This window comes from Ricinus communis, chromosome 4 (assembly GCF_019578655.1).
Source record: "Ricinus communis isolate WT05 ecotype wild-type chromosome 4, ASM1957865v1, whole genome shotgun sequence".
Lineage (NCBI taxonomy): Eukaryota > Viridiplantae > Streptophyta > Magnoliopsida > Malpighiales > Euphorbiaceae > Ricinus > Ricinus communis.
Genome location: NC_063259.1, coordinates 4,930,631 through 4,948,489, shown reverse-complemented (window position 1 = coordinate 4,948,489; position 17,859 = coordinate 4,930,631). Strand labels below are relative to the sequence as shown.

The 17,859-nt window shown below is 28.4% G+C and overlaps 1 protein-coding gene across 2 annotated transcripts; it reads left to right on the top strand.

Annotated features, from left to right (window-relative positions):
- The first annotated feature begins 1,142 nt into the window (after window positions 1-1,142).
- On the top strand, window positions 1,143-16,840 carry LOC8285186 (probable LRR receptor-like serine/threonine-protein kinase At1g56140). Of its 2 annotated transcripts, XM_015725453.3 has the most exons (24): window positions 1,143-1,363; window positions 2,291-2,474; window positions 4,378-4,449; window positions 6,863-6,934; window positions 8,794-8,865; window positions 9,585-9,656; window positions 9,747-9,818; window positions 9,897-9,968; window positions 10,356-10,427; window positions 10,567-10,638; window positions 10,719-10,790; window positions 10,883-10,954; window positions 11,139-11,204; window positions 11,954-12,016; window positions 12,417-12,461; window positions 12,593-12,654; window positions 13,430-13,809; window positions 13,904-14,099; window positions 14,195-14,353; window positions 14,798-14,916; window positions 15,036-15,246; window positions 15,437-15,668; window positions 15,882-16,032; window positions 16,111-16,840. In XM_015725453.3, exons 1-24 carry the CDS (start codon window positions 1,219-1,221, stop codon window positions 16,528-16,530), a joined length of 3,153 nt encoding a protein of 1,050 aa, XP_015580939.2. In that variant the 5' UTR covers window positions 1,143-1,218; the 3' UTR covers window positions 16,531-16,840. The 2 variants fall into 2 exon arrangements, with proteins under 2 accessions (XP_015580939.2, XP_015580940.2); XM_015725454.3 differs by lacking the exon at window positions 10,567-10,638.
- The last annotated feature ends 1,019 nt before the right edge of the window (window positions 16,841-17,859 follow it).

Below are 17,859 nucleotides of genomic sequence, written 5' to 3'. Positions count from 1 at the left end.
CTGGCTTTGTACGAAGTACAGGCCATGGTCATTTCCTGTAACATATTTAAAATATGACATTCAGACAGACCATCTAAGTTCCATTCATAAACAGAATCTCCATCATATTTTGCTTCAGTAAAGCTAACTCTTTCCTCAAACAAAACATTTGGAGGAGTAGGTCTAAGATAATAATGTCTAGTCCTAGGTTTGTCAAAACCTCTATTATGGTATATTTTATTTATTTCAAATTTATCGTTAACAAATTGACTCTCTAAATTTTTAACTTCATTTTGTTCAGAATTATCAGAATTAAGTACACTAAGAGAAGGTTTATCTTTCAAAGACAGACTAGCTAATTTTAAATTTATTTGGTTCAAAATATCATCTTTATCATTTAATTTAATTAATTGTTGTTCAGAAATCTCATGGGGTTGAAAAATAGGTTTCATAGGTATACCACCTGGTCTAGGTGCTTGATTATTTAGGCTAGATGTCTCTATCCTATCAAGTTGTGAAGCAATTGTAAAAAGAATATGATTTGTATAATTATTTTGATTTTAAACATTTTTAATATCTTTTAATAAAGGGAGTTTGTCATCATTCTCAGAGCTTATCCTTTTAAAAGGTGAAACAATTATTTCTTAATTATAAACATTTATTTTAACTTCTTCTAAAGGTGGATGAACAGAAATAATTTGTTTATTTCCTACGGTTGTAATCCAAGTTTTAGAAACTCTATCATTTGTAAAAAGGTTTTTAAAAGGAAATTCTATATCATTATCGTTACAATAAATTTCAAACCAGATGAAAAACGAAACATTTACCTTAACAGAATTTAAATATTCATAAAATTTTTCTTTTATAGCATACCATTTAAAGAAACCTGTACCGTCTATCCTTGTTTACGAAAGTAGGTTTTTAAATCAGAATTAGAATTTTATTTTATTTAAAATTAAGAAAGAAAGTAAATGTGAGCTTATTTTAAAAATGGAGAATCAAAATATAATATGAGAACTAAACTATATTTTTTTCTCAAAAGTCAGATAATCATTTTATTTAGTTTCCAAAGTAGATGATGAAAAATGTAATTAAGGTAAAAATTAGATGGGAAAATTGTAATTTGGTCAAAAATAAAAATCTGAGTGAGAACAAACATAGTGGGTACAACAAGGAGTTAAAACCAGCCATCTTGCTGAAAGGAGTTAAGCCATCTCATTCTGGGATGTCCAATTGAATATGAAGAAGCTACAAAGCCCTTCTTCTTCTTCTTCTTCTTCTTCACTAGCTTTTGCTCAGTCTTTAGGGTTTCTCTACTGCTTTATTTTCTTTCTTTCAATTCGCAACTCCGCTGCTCAAAATGCTACTACTGACCCAGCTGAAGGTACTTTTCTCTCTCTCTCTCTCTCTCTGTATGGTGAAATTTAAGGAGCTCTTGTTTCTTGATTAGATTAGAAGGCTCTTGCTTTTCTCTCTTACTCTCTTCGATCTGCAACTAATTTCTTGCTGATCCAAAAATCTAACTCATGGTTATTGTGTTGTTGATGCTACCCATTAAAGCGGAGTTCATTGTGCAGAATTTTATTGGGTAATAATAATAATAATAATAATAATAATAATAACAATAAAAATTAAACTAATAAGTTTTTAGGATCGATTTTCATCTATCATTTAATATTTGTTTTAGATTTGAGATATTACACTTCAAGTATAAGATATGTATTGATTCATGTATAATTCAGTTCTATCGAATTTATTCGAATTTCATGTTAAAAATTATTTAGAAAACATCTCTAAGTTATTGAGATGAATTTTTTAACATCTCACTGAATTGAGGTAGAATTAAGTTCCAAACCTTAAATTTTATGATCAAATTAGGCTTGATCGAGGCTGATAAAATATATGAAAAAATAGCCAAGAAAAACACCTAGTCAAGAAGATATATTTTTTAGGTGACTACATTTATAGTATATTTCCCATAATATTTTAATAAATATAGTGGACATCATTAGTCATTAGGTATTGGGCTTTAGCTTTTGTCATAACAATAAAACAACATTAACAATACTGTTTATATATATATATATATATATATATATAATATTTTAATATTAAATAATTGATATATATTTAGTTATCTATAATTAATATTATTTTAATATATAAATAGAAATATACATTAAAAATTTTATAGAATGAAATGATAGAAGAAATACTTTGCACTAAATTGCTGTTTTGTTTTTCCTTTTTAATATATATAAATTACTAAAATGTTTTGTGAATAATGTGGACTGTGTAAATGATGAGATAGTGAGAGCATTAAACGAGATATTCCGAGGGTGGGATACACAATCTACGAATTCATGGAATATAAGTGGAGATCCATGTACTGGAACTGCCATTGACGAATCTGATTTAGAAGCTCCAGCTAACAATCCTTCTATCAAATGCGACTGTTCCTTCGACAGTAACTCTACTTGCCACATTACTCGACTGTATGTTTCTCTTCCTCCTTTCTAATTGCTTTAGATTTTTATAGTATAATTGGGTTATTATCATTAATTTTGCTTCTTTAAGTAGATAAAGTCTCATTTTTGGGGCTACCTGTTAAAAATTAGTGTTTTAAAGTTTGAACCGGTTAAGATCTGCCCGAATCAATTGGACTAGTTTTATTTTTATTTTTCCTGAGTAATTATAGTGAAAATCAGTCCAGCTAACCAATTTAGTCAATAAATTTAGTTAAACGACTGGTCAAAATCTGGTTAGGCTTTGATTTAATTAAATTTTTAATTTATAAAAATCTAATAGGATAAATTGACTATAAATTTTTAGATTCAACCTCTAAATCAACCAGTCTAATTCAATTTTTAAAACATTTAAAATAATATTTTAAGGAAATATTCATCTAAGTTAGATGCGTATAGTATTTAATTATTTATCTATTAAGTGGATTGATAAATAATAATACCATATAATTCAAAATATATTAATGATTTCAGGTGTAAAAGTAGTTCAAATCCGAGTCGCTTTCGCATGCATAATAATAAAATCCAACCCTAAGTTTAATTTCTTATATTCTGGACCTTTTGGACCACCTGTCAACTTGGTTGAGCATCTTTTATTAGTACTACACTACAACTCACTGGTTCTAGTCTGCTAGGCCTTCAGGGTCACCTCTTCATGCAATTACAATAATATAACGAAATCAATGATTACTGCCCACATGCCTAACGTAATTGCTTTCGTCTTAATTAAGTTGCTTGCTTTCCAACTCATAGTCATAGGTCGTATATGAACCGTCTCTTTTAATATTTTCATATTCGCATACTTAATCTTTTCTTCTTTTCAAATATGTAATAATAATAACAGTAACATGATGAAAAAACTATTATGTCAAATAAGAATATTTGTTGAACAATATGCAGAGGACTAAAAAGTAGAATTATCATATTTTTCAGTTTTTATATATATATATATATAAAAGCTAAGACAAACAATTTCTGATATATATTTATTTTACTTATGATATATAGATATAATATTTATATGTAACATTTATACTTATTTGAATTATTATACTAATTGTAATATTCTTTTAATTAAATGATTACTAATAGAGATAAAATCAATATGTTAACTGATATATCGTTTTTTAATTAAACAGCAATTCTAAATTTAAAAATTAAATTTTTAATATAAATTTATAATTAATGTATTAATTAATAAATTAATAAAATTTTCTAATTATGTATGATTTATTATCAATTATCCCTCTTAATAAATTGTTATTATATATATTTAATTGGGTGTTAGTTAGGTTTTGTATTGAATTTTTTTAAAATAAAAAATCAATATTAGATTTTGTAGATTAAAAATCTTTACTACTAAAAAAATAGCACCAACCGTGCATGCACCGGTACATCAATAGTTTTATTTAATGTTGAATACTAAAATTTAATATTCAAGTACATAAAATAAAATTCTGCATCAGTTTTATATATTAATTCCAATAATTAGTTGCTATTTACTAATTTTGTTTTTATTATAAATTTTTAGAATCCAAATCTCAACTACTCCTTGGAAAGAATTAAAAAGAAGAAAAATAAAAAAGTTAGTGTTATCTACCTAGCAAAGAACAGTGTCTTTTTTTTTAATTATTTATTTAAGCTTTCCAGCCTTACAATATTTGTGTTGTCCACTTACTATACTAATTTAGCAATTGAAGCATTAAAAATTGACCTATAATAAATTATAACATGATTTAATACTGTAAAAAAGACAGAACAGATTACTTTCACACTTCTAGTTCTGTGCCGGCCAAAAAAAAAAAGTGGTCCTCCATTTTACTCTTTTCTTTTTTCCTTTGATTAAGAAATTGTTATGTAACTACTTTTTCAGGAGAGTTTTTTCTCTGAACAAACGAGGGGTGATTCCAGAAACACTTCTAGTTCTGAAACACCTAATTTTTCTGTAAGAATTTCTCTTCCCAACATAATGTTTATGTTTGTGTTTATTTATTCTTCTATACTACTCTGAATTATTTATATTTTGTGTAGAACTTTATAAAATTATTTTGCTAGTTTATAATTAAATTAAATAAAGATTAATTGCTTTTCACTCTGAGATTTGACTATAATTATCATTAGATCCCTATAGTTTCAAAGTTGAATTATAATATCCTATTATTTAATTCTCCTTGTTTGTTTATTTCTTCTTTTGAAATTGTTATATTATCATTGTAGAATGGCAATTTATTTTTATCCTTATTCAGTACGCAGGAAGCGTGACTATATAAATATTACTAATTTTAGGTTTGTGCTTTGCACAAATCTTTTGTACATTGAAAATTCATATATAGAACTCTTAATAAAATAATTAACGAAAAATAATAATTTACTCATAGTACCATAGCTGCTAATATTGTTTACCATGAACAATACATTGACAAACTATTAAAGTAAAATAACTCATATTAAAACTGCATGTATTGATGAGGCTTACATCAACATCTGCTGACCTTGTTGAATTAAATTTTAATAAGCTTTAAATGAAAATGAATAAGAGAAGAGTTATTTTAGCATATTGTTGAAAGTACCAACAACAAATTGAATATGGACATATTCTAGTAATAGAAGAATGTTGATACATATTGGGATAGTTGTAGTTAGGGGTCAGCAACTGGTTGATTCGATTTAAAACTTTGGACCAACTTAAAAAATCCAAAGTCTACCAAATAATTTTTAAGTTTTAAAATTTTTAAAATTAATTTATAATTATATTTATGTTTTTAATATAATTTCTTAAAAAAGTATATTCATGTTTTTACATAAATATTTATAAGAATAATTTACTTTTACTATAAATTAATTAAATAATATAGAATACCTTTCAAATATTAAATCTTACAATTTATATAAAAATTCAAATAATAAATATTATAAGTTTGATCAGTTCAGTTAAAACTGAAATTTTATTTTAGTTAAAGACTGAATGGAGCTCAACTTATTTCAGTTTATAATTTTCTAAATCAAACCGAAAATTGAACTAGAAAATAATTGAAGCAAATTGGTCGGTTCATTTTGGTTTTCTTGACCCCTAGTTATAGTTTATATAGGAACCATTAGTATGGTGTACTATTTGAACAACTAAACATTATATATATAAAATATAAAAATACTGGAGCAGATAAAACGAGACAAAATAATTACGGCCATCTAAGTTTTGTATTAACATTGTTTAGTTGCTATAAATTAATAGCATTCCGAAAACTTTTTAATATGGGTGAAAAGATATGTTTTATATATGACCAAACTTCTTGTAAAAATTTTGAAACAATATAATTATCTAATGTACTTTTATTCTTTTTTTCCTTTTGACATAGTTTCGTGTTGTTAGAATTTCTATAATTTTTATCTTTTTCTAATTTCTTTTAAAATAATTTTATCATAAAATGTAAGTTTTCCTCTCTCTTTCTCTCTTTCTCTCTCTCTCTCTCTCTCTCTCTATATATATATATATATATATATATTAATTTCTGAGATTAAAATTTTTTTTGCCATGTGTGTTTAATTTTTGACACGTAAAATTTTTACTTTAATATTTTTGACACATAGGATTCAAGCTTATATGTAATTTTATAGTTTTTTCTATTAATTTATTGATTAATAAGTTACATTTCTAATTAAACCCTCATTCTAATCCTAAGAAATAATATATTACTAATAAATTAGTTTTCGAATTAGATAATAATTAATTTTCTAATTAGATAATGATTATTTTAAGAGATAGCATAATTATTATATTTTAATATTATATTAACTGACAAATTAGTTTTCTAGTTAGATAATAATTCTAATTATAAAGAATAATATTTTTAAATATTATATTCACTAATAAAATAATTTTTAATTTTAAAAAATAGTAATATCAATTACATTATAGTACTAGTTTATATAATAGCAGAGTTAACAAATAAATATTTTAAAATAATTTATTGATAGTATTAATTTAAAAATAAATGTTTTACTAATGCAATAATATACATAAAATTTTAGAAAAATTAAAGACATTTAAAATGGTTAGTTTGCTATTATTTTAAAATTATTATAAATCGATATTAAATATTAAACAATTAATTAAGTTGTATCTATAAATTTAATTTTATAATTGAAATAGTAATAACGGTCGTGCAACGCACAAATAAATAACTAATTGTATATAGTTTCATGATCGAAATTGTTAGAATTTATATAGTTTTATGATCCAAGTTGTAGAATTTCTTCTCTGTATAGTTTCCAATTGTTAGAATTTCTTTTGTATATAAGTTATTAATTACAATGAATTATTCTAATTAACTGTCTTTTATTTTGATTCAATTTTTCAGGAAACTTGACAAAAATTACTTCATGGGTCCCTTGCCTGCGTTTATTGGAAATTTAACCGCCCTAAGGACTTTGTAAGTACAAAGCTCTATATTATTCCAATTCCGATAAATATTTAAGAGCATAATTTTGACTGTAAAGAGTATTTTAATGAATATTTAAATATAAAAATAAAAAATTTTATTTATATTTTATGAATTTTTATATTATATTTTTTATTTTACTTTTTATAATTATAAATAATTTTAATTTTTACTTCTAACTATAAGTAAAAATAAAAATTACAAACATCAATTAGTTAAATATATAAAAAGTTATAATGTATTTATTAAATATAAAATAAAAATAAAATTTAGTTATTCATATATAGAGTCAAATTAACTCTCTACTTTATATTTAGAGAATAAAAATTCCATTAAAATCTTATTGTATATAATTTTTTAAAAATAAAATATTTGATATAATATAATATAATATAAAATTATATTAAAAATGCTCTAAGCTACATAAATCCATTTTAGGAGAAAGATTCATTTTAGGAGAAAGGTTCATTTTAGGAGAAAGGTATTAAAGAATAATGCTTGTGGTCGGTGAATTTTTGATTTTAATTACATAAATCAATGTACGACTTTTCATAATTAGAGTTTTTAGTTATATTGTCATAATGAAATGCTGTTAGTTTGCTAATGTGGTGATTATACGGTGGAAGAAAGAAAAGTGTACCATCTAAACAAAAAGTGTGCTACATAAGTGAAAAGTGTGCCATGTCAAAACCAAACGTGTCATATCAATAAACCCATGTGCCGCATTAACAAAAATTAACTATGTTATCTCAATACTACTAAATGACAATACATTGACACATATATAAAATTTAAAAAGAAAAGAACCACATGAAAATTTTTAGTACGTTTCCTTTAGTTCTGCGTGACAAAATTATGAAAAGTGTACAACACATCAGTATATTAGGGAATGCCCAACGTGAATTCCAACATCATAAATATTGGAGTAGCTCACAAGTGACAATCGTGTATTATCAAAATGCTAGTTTTCTTAGCCCCTAAATGATATATAAGTATGGATATATTCCCTAAATTTATTTAGAGAATTAGATTTGTCAATGTGGCTGATTCAAATACTATATTTCTATTCACTTGAATAAAAAAGAAATTAAGACAAAGCAGATTTTGTGTTTAGCATCATAGTTGGGGATGACTGTGGGCCAATACTAGTCTTGAAAAATCGCATGAAAATTCATGATTTCAATTCCTCAAATCGGTAGTTAAGAAACTAAAAAAATTAAAAATTAATTTCTATTTTATTTTCAAAAAAATAATATAAATAAATATAAGATACTATTTTCTGTTTTTATTTGAATTGTTTTTAGAAAACTCATTTAGTTTTCTAAAAGTAAACAGCCCTAAATATTTCAGCCTATTCAAATTTCAATTCTAATTCCATTTTTGCTTTCTTCCGACTTTGTTTTGGGGAGAAATTTATTTCTTTTACGCAAATGCTTGGAGAATTAACCGCTAATATAGTTATTATAAGGGCATTAAACTAAATTTATATTTTTAAATTAAAAAAATCCAACATTTATGATTGTGGTTCCAAAATGGAATTGTTTTAGTTTCCATTTTTGGTTTAAGTCTCTAGAGTAGTAAAATCGGAATCATAGAACTCTTTCAATTTGATCCAATTTTTATGGTTGAAACCAATCAGTAGTTGCCTCTTATCTTATTCTTAATATTCACCATTATATATGGAATAAAAAAAAAAAACTAATAGTAGTGTAATTTTACATCATTTTTAACCTCAAGAGTTATCCCTTTTTCTTGAGGTGATCTTAACTTATTATGTTTTATTTTATCTTTTCTATTTTTGTTAAAGAATTTCATTGATTTTTGAATGAGCTTATTTTTTTTGTAACTAGGGCCGTTGCTCACAACGCATTTTCGGGACCCATCCCAAAGGAAATTGGAAACCTTAAGGACCTAACTTTATTGTAAGATTGGCACTCTTTGCAATTAAGACCTTGTGAAAAGTACATATTTATGATTCTTTTCTTTTATTTAATTTAGTACTAGTCAATTCAAATGGTAATATGACTATATATTTTGACACTATTATGCATGACTATCTGGTATTTATGTTGCTCATGTTACTTTTTCCTTTTGTGGCTGATAATTACTCCTTTTATTCTAATTAGGTAGTTTACTTTCAAATTGTAGACGGATTAATTATAGATTTTTTAATTAATGCTATTAATTTTTATCATTTTTTCTTTAAAAATCTGCGAAATTTTGCATAAATACAATTTCATAGTATAAATTGTATTGTATGTGATAATTTCAGTATTATTAATGAAGAGTATATGTGCAATAGTTTTAACGCGGACAAAATTTTGAATAGGACAAAAAAGAAAGAAAGAACTATCAATTTGGAATGGAGGGAGTATATATTTCATATTTGAGAGCCGGGGATTGTTTATTGATGCATCATCATATAATATTAATAACTTGCATCAATAATTTATTGGTTTGATATGTAAGTAGGATCATACATTGAGATTTATATTTTCCATACAATATTTATGCTTATTAATTGTTTATAGTTATGCCTGAGAGAAACATAAATATGTTTATGACTTCATGTGTTTGTGTTTCTTGGTTTGAATTGAATCTTGTATAATTCCCTTCTTTATTATATGTTATCTTAAAACAGGTCACTTGGTGTAAACAATTTTTCTGGAACACTTCCTCCTGAACTAGGAAATTTGGTCAAACTGGAGCAATTGTAACTTCCAAATTCTAAATAGTTCCCTCTCTCAATCAGATATCATGAGATCAGACAATTCTTTATTATTGTCTTTTCATAATGTTGCAGGTATATTAATAGTTGTGGATTAAATGGTGAAATTCCCTCAACTTTTGCCAATTTGACAAGGATTAGAATCCTGTAAGGATAAATTCCTTCTCTAATGCCTATAGCTGTTTGATTCTTTTATGTACATGGACATGACTTCTCTATGTTTAGGTGGGCATTCGATAATCCTTTCACTGGCAATATACCAAACTTCATTGGGACCTGGACAGAGCTTACAACACTGTAAGCTAAATTTTTTTTATTTCATTTCTCTTTTTTTGAAAGAAAATGCAATAAACTTTTATGTGGTTTCACTGATATCGATATTAAACAATTTTCCTTTTTGCCACTTCTTTGTTGGCGAAAACCAGCCAAATGCACTAGTGGTGTTAACCTGATAGGCTTAGCATAGAAATTAAAATATACATTTTCTTACTTTAAGCTCACCATGATGTTATTGCACTTGGCTAGCTTTTGCTAACAAAGGAATGAAGTGGCATTATAGGCCCTAATATAAAAATCTGTGAAACCACATAATAGTTTATGGTAACTTTTTATTAGAACATTAAGCATGAATTTTTGCCTCTTGTATTTTGCATATTTAATTACAATTCTATTGATTGGTCATAGGAGATTGCAAGGGAATTCTTTTGAAGGTCCAATACCATCCAGCTTTTCTAACTTGGTTTCAATGAAATCTCTGTAAGTCACCTGTTGCTAAAATGTTAACAATCTGTTTCACATAAATACAAATACAAATACAAGTATCTATTATCATTTGTGTGTCTGTTCGTACAAGAAAGTCAGTTTCAGTAATATATATTTGCACATGAACATGTAGACGCATCAGTGATTTACATAATGTGAGCTCTACTCTTGATTTTATCAAGAATTTGAAGAATTTGACTGACTTGTAAGTTAATAAAATCTTTCAACCATTACTTTGTGTGTCTCAACTTTAAACTAGCTCACTTTTTTTTTCCTTATATGAAGGAATTTGAGGAATGCATTGATCACTGATACTATTCCGCCTAATATCGGAGAATATCGAAATTTAGAAATATTGTAAGTTACAAATGACCTCAAGTGAAAAAATTCCAGTTTGAAATTTCCTTATTGCTTTAACTATTGTCATTATTTTTGGTTTGCATTTGTAGGGATTTAAGCTTTAACAACATAACAGGTCAAATTCCAAATGATCTATTCAGTTTGAGTTCTCTCGAGTACTTGTAAATACCTTAAAGCCTATTTTCTACGTTATTTGAAGTTTTAATATTATAGCTATAATATATTATAATATTATATCTATGTTAAATCTTATATTTCAATTTTCTATTGTAGCTATTTCCTTTAGTATTTTTTCTTTCTTTCATTTAATGGTATCTCCATTACATGTCATTTTGATATTTCCAGGTTTCTTGGAAACAATAGCCTCTCTGGAACCCTTCCTAACGAAAAAAGTGATATTCTTCAAACTATGTAAGTGCTCATGCCAAAGCAAAATATACTATACTGAATATACTTTCACTACCCTCTATAATTTTAACATAGACCGAAAACCAATTTGAGATCAATCCCCTTCCTCCAGCCCTTCATTATGCAATTACTTATTATCATCACTGTGTAGTTTCACACACACACACACACACTTTTTATATAAGCAATATATGCTAGGTACTAAAGACTTTATGACTCGCATTGACACAATTGCTTTAGATTTGTTCAAACTTTTGAAGGAAGTCTTAGCCGTAGTCTTTTCACTTATGTGAAAAAAAATGCCCAGAATTTAAGAAATAGGAACTAAAAGTGTTGGTAGCAGTTTTTTCAACTTTTGTGGAATTTGTGGCACAACTTTTAAAATTTTATAGATAGAGGAGAGTAGATTTAGTTTATTTGTAATACTAAGAATATTTCAATGCCACTCCCCTATACATTTCTAATAAGATTTTCCTTTTTACCTTGGATCAATGTCCATGGACCTAATATCTATCGCTAGAAAAATTTCTCTTCTAAAATTAGTCCAAAATAGGAGAAGAATTTATACTTTAATCCTGAAAAAGAGAAAGTTGATTTCTAGACCATATATTCTTTATTTTCTGCTTTTGAAATTATAGTTGGTGGACACAAAATTATTATTTCATCAAGTTCAATTGATGGGCGTTTGTTAGAAAATGAATTAACTAGTTCTTATACATTTACCTATTTTGGTCAATTTATTTTCTATGCAGAGATTTATCTTACAATAATCTTTCAGGAAGCTTTCCTACATGGGTAAACTCAAATCTACAATTGTATGTCTCCTAAATCAAGTTACTTCTTTATCCATCTCCATTTTTATGTTTAAAGGTTTATGAATCTTAATGCTCATGACATTGCTTTTCTTATTTTTTATCCATATCATGCAATTATGGTACAAATAATGTCACACAAGTATTCCTGCTAAGTAAAAGAAGACACATAGTGCATTGCATCAGAGGTTGAAACTTCCTTGATTCTCAGTATAGTTCATGCTATCCATGAATTGAGTAAACCTGTTTATATAATTATGACCTGCTCTGCTAATTATTCGTTTCTATCTCATTATGGGCATATGACTCCCTTTAAGACATAGATAGTTAGTCCGTCATCTTTGCATCTTTAGTGTATGTTACTACAGGCTTGTTTGAGTAATTTCTATATGGAATTCTGCAGGAACTTAGTAGCCAATAACTTTGTATTTGATCGCTCAAATATCAGGTAATATAACGACCCTCTTGTCTAATCAATGCATACTAGCTGAAGCCCTGTTATGTTCCTTCTAAATTTGAACACACATTTATTGGAATTTTCCAATCTAAATAAATAGTAACACTTATTACTATATGCAGTGTTATTCCAGGATTGAATTGTCTGCAAAGAAATTTCCCTTGCAATAGGAATACTCCACGTTGTAAGTGTGTTTTTAATGATTTAGTATCCAATAGAAATTTTAATTATTTTGTTTAAAAAGGAAACTTTATACACCATAGAGTTTTCCAGGCCAAAATGCTGACAAATGAAGATTATCTATGAAATATCTTGTGCAGTACCAATTCATAGTAAAAGAGGCACTCTTTTACTTTCTTTTTTACTCTCTTACAATCTAGATTTTGAAGAAAACAAAAGTATGGGCTATGCGATTACTATAAAAGTGAAATAGAGGACAAAAAGAATAAAATAAAATAAAAAGAGATCAATGCATGGTTGATATTCCAAATTGAATCATCTTAAATTTTTACTAGTCAGTATATATCACTCATTGATTTTCACCTCAATACTGTCTTACTAAGCATAATGTGGGCTAAAATTATTGCAAAAAACAAATAATGTTAACTTTATAAAAGAAAACAAAGAATGAAGAAAATGATTAGAGTTGCATGAAGTTATAAAGAGCAAGCATGACATTATGATAAAGTTCTATGTTAACATTCGCAAACTATGTTATGTTTGAAATCTCATGAGGTCTGGAGATATTGAGTTGTATTTATGTTATCACAAATCATGTTTTGTTCATCAACCCTAGTAGTATCTTAGAGTTTATAACTTCTTTGAATTCTCATGAGATGATGAGATTTTGAATTTAACTTCATTTAACTCTTTGTACCAGCATTATACATTCCCTGGTGTGTTAAGAATGACTTCATCAATTGGGAGCAATAATATTATGTTACTGTTAACTGTTATAGATGCAAATTTTTCGATCAAGTGCGGTGGCCCAGAGATGAGAGTCGGTAGCATATTGTATGAAGCCGAAAATTCTTCCCTGGGTGCAGCATCAATTCATGCAACTAGTACCCAAAAATGGGCAGTCAGTATCACAGGCTTATATAATGATAGACAGAATCCATCTTATGTTGAAGATACCCAATCACAAGTGACCAGTACCAACACTCCAGAACTTTATCTGACTTCAAGAATCTCCCCAGGTTCAATTAGATATTATGGCCTAGGTCTTGAAAATGGGCCTTACACCATAAGCCTATTATTTGCAGAAACAGCATTAAAACATAGAAGCTCGCAAATTTGGGAGAGCAATGGAAGGCGTGTCTTTGACATCTATATTCAGGTAGAAATGATTTTAAAGAACTATAACTACCTCTTTATGAATACTATATGATGATACTTCTATATTTTTTTTTTCTTTTTCATTGGTTTCCTAGGGACGCCGCGAGTTGAAGGACTTTGACATATCAAAGGAGGCAGGTGGGGTTGAGATAGCGATTACAAAGAGATTTAATATTACTGTTAGTGAGAACTATCTCGAAATTCATTTATTTTGGGCTGGTAAGGGGACCTGTTGCACGCCGATACAAGGTTATTATGGACCAATCATTTCAGCTCTAAGTGTTGTTTCAGGTAATGCAATTCCTTAGTTAAGATGTTCAAATTCTGCTTTTTTATTCTACTTCTTCTTTGGCTTACTGCTAATGGTAACTGAATTTGCAAAACAGCTTTTAGACCAACAGTTAGTGGAATACCACCTAATACTCAGAAAAGAAGCAAGACAGGGTTGATTGTTGGTATTGCTGTCTCTGTTGGAGTCGTGAGCCTCATGCTAATATTTGCAATGTTTTACATCAAAGTACAAGCAGGAAAGCGTGATGAGGAAGGTAAGGTTGTTGATGAAAAATAAAAGAATTGCAATTGTTACAGTGTCCAATACCAAACTCTTTTTTGTGCATATAAACATTAATGTGTCTGTTTAATATTACTTGCTGTTAAAGTTCTTATGAGAATTAGTTATTAGAAGTCCTCCTAAAAATGCTTTAATGTTATCATAATGTTCTAGATGAAGATGCTACAAAATAACAGTTTCAAGATCAATTATTGCTGAATACAAGTTAATGGTCCTAAAATCTTTAGTTCTCCACACCCCAATTAAGGTGGAGTTTCTCATAAGTCAATGAAATAGACTAACATGAAAATACAATTTATCTCTTGAACTGCATAATCATAAAATGATAGTTTATATCATCATTTAAAAATCTTATAGAACAATAGAGTTTATGGTTTCCTGAGTTGGTGAATTTTTTTTCTCATGCTTCATTTTGCAGTTCTCTCTGGAATAGGCTCTAGACCTATCACTTTTAGTTATGCCGAATTGAGAACAGCTACTAAAGGCTTTTGTCCCTTAAATAAGTTAGGAGAAGGAGGGTATGGTCCTGTATATAAGGTAATTGATTACAAATATTATTATATCATGATGGAATGCTTGGTCATTTCTTAATATTTACTTTTTCAATTACCATAGAGGTTGCAAGCATTGCTTACTAAATTTTTGGTCCTATATAGGGTATCCTTATTGATGGAAGGGAAGTAGCAGTGAAGCAACTTTCATTGGCATCTCATCAGGGGAAGGATCAATTTATAACTGAGATTGCTATGATATCTGCAGTTCAGCATCGCAATCTTGTAAGACTGTATGGCTGCTGCATTGAAGGGAATAGGCGTCTCTTGGTTTATGAATATCTAAAAAACAAGAGCCTTGATCAGGCACTCTTTGGTACGGAGATGAATAGTTTATAGACTTGGTGGCCATAATAATTGGATCTTAGGAGACATTTAAAGGACTAAATCTTAAAAACATTTTAATTTTATTCAATTCTTACTCATGTTAAATAATAAATTTAAAGGGAAAAAAGGCTTATATCTCAATTTACATGCTTTATAAACAGATTTGGCTACTTGTGCAGGGAACACTAGCTTGCATCTTGATTGGCCAACCCGATTCAATATATGCTTAGGAACTGCTAGAGGGCTAGCTTATCTTCATGAGGAATCGAGGCCGAGGATTGTGCATCGAGATGTGAAGGCAAGTAATATTTTGCTTGATGAAGAACTCTGCCCCAAATTATCAGATTTCGGATTAGCAAAGTTGTATGATGACAAGAAAACCCACATCAGCACTCGAATTGCAGGGACCATGTAATGCCTTTTTACCACTTCTGTAGATAGATCTTACTTGCCCAAACTGCAATAATACATGCTCTATAATAAAAAGAGCCCATTTATAAATCCAATAGACTCATCTTTCCATTTAGTTTGCTTTGTTGTCCATTTATTGAAATCTATTACTCACGGTCTCGATAAACTTGTTTTTATGATAAGACTTTTACTAAGAAACTTATCTTCATGCAGTGGCTATATGGCTCCTGAGTATGCAATGCGTGGACATCTAACAGAGAAAGCAGATGTTTTTAGCTTTGGCGTTCTTGCTTTAGAAGTCCTTAGTGGAATACCAAACTTCGAGAGTAACTTAATGGAGAAAAAGATATATCTTCTTGGATGGGTAAGGAGATATAATTCTTGTATATATTTTTTTTCTAGTTAACTTTCTCTAAGAAAATAGTTATCTATTTGTTTCTAGGCATGGAATCTGTATGAAAATAACCAAAGCTTGGCACTACTAGATCCGAATTTAATCGGGTTTGATGAAAATGAAGCTTTTCGAGTTATAGGAGTTGCCCTCTTGTGTACTCAGGCATCACCCCTAATGCGACCATCAATGTCGCGTGTTGTGGCTATGCTTTCTGGAGATATTGAAATTAGTACTGTTACATCAAAACCAAGCTATTTGAGTGATTGGGATGTTACAGATATACACTGTGGCATTTCCTATGGCTATGGAGATACTAAATCATTTACTGAATCAAGAATTATTAGCGACAAGCTGCATGAAAACCATCAAAACCATCCAGTTAATCATGATCGAGGAGTTGATTTAGCACATTCTCCACTAAATATTACAGAACCAAGACTTAGTGACCTTATTGGGGGAGGAAGGTGAGTGTCTTTTGCAAGGCTAGACATTATTCAACTACATCATCCAAATATTTTTGATACTGGGCTCTATATTATCTACTTTTTTGATTTCTTCTAAAAGAACCAAACTTCATTTAGTTCGTTGTTGAATATATATACAAGGAATTGAAGAACAGAAGAGGAGAAGAGAGGAGAATTTGTTTTATTTTGTTTTTAAAATCTTGCTTATTTTGCTTGTTTCTATAGCAAGGAACGAGAAAGAATGTAAAGGAACATGATACAGTACATCATAAGATTGTAAACAATATACAAAAAAGTGTTTCTATTTTCCTTTCTTCTTTTGTCTTTCTCTGTTTGTTAGAGTTTTTTTTTTCTTATTATTATAAGTGCAGGATAGGTCGCTCGAACTTGATACCCTTCTCAATGCTAGAGTAAATCTATGGGTGCAACTGTTTTTTAGGGTTAATGTTAGAGTATGTCCTAAAGACAATGAGTTATCAGATGATTATGTTATTTATACATCACAAATGATGACATACAATTATACTAGAGGCATTATTCAACTCTTAATGGTACAAATAGTCATGATAAGGAACAATCCAAACTATTAGAGATCAACACCATTGAATATAAACAAAAAGTAAGAAAAATTATAAAGCAAGTTTATAATGATGAGATTCTTATTACATATATTCCAAAACTTTATTCATAGTCGATGTTTGATCAAATTAGATTTTAATAATTGGATATTGATCAAACGCTCAAGACTACTATAATGTGTTATTACTTACTTATAAAGTAAGCTATTTGATAAGTGCTAGAACCATTTACTTTTGAACCTTGTTTTATTTTAATTTTACTTTAAATTGAGTTTAATTTGTTTGTTAGAGCTTATTTTTAGTCCCTTTTAGGTTCTTTGCAAAGCTTACATGGCAAGAAGACGTTTGGCATTAAAATACATGGAAATTAGTCTAAGAATCACTTATTTAGCAAGAGACAGAGTCCCGCATGGGCATGACACGGGAAGAACTTGCACGTGTGAAATCCAGAAAGTGGTAGAATGAAGGAAGACATGATATGGGAAGCACAAACCCGTGTGGACTTCCCGTATGAGTTGTAAAATTGGCAAATTGTCTAAGGCATGACACGGGAAGAGGACATGTCCATGTGATCTTCCCGTGTGACCTAGAGGATGGCTTTAAGTGCGAGTTGATCATAGGACGTGACACGTCCGTGTGGAACATAAAAAGACACTATTTAAAGGAACTTTTAAGGTTGTTTTATGGGAGTTTCATTATTTTATTCATTTTTGGAGAGAGAAATACTTAAAAATTTCATTTTTTCTTTCATTTTT

What these genes read in the sequence shown, in the direction of transcription:
- LOC8285186 (XM_015725453.3), top strand. Translation starts at nt 1,219, where the DNA reads ATGAAGAAGCTACAAAGCCCTTCTTCTTCTTCTTCTTCTTCTTCACTA. An exon ending in TGGACAGAGCTTACAACACT is followed by an intron (nt 9,969 to 10,355) that starts GTAAGCTAAATT and finishes GATTGGTCATAG; the next exon opens with GAGATTGCAAGGGAATTCTT. An exon ending in TCTTTGACATCTATATTCAG is followed by an intron (nt 13,810 to 13,903) that starts GTAGAAATGATT and finishes TTGGTTTCCTAG; the next exon opens with GGACGCCGCGAGTTGAAGGA.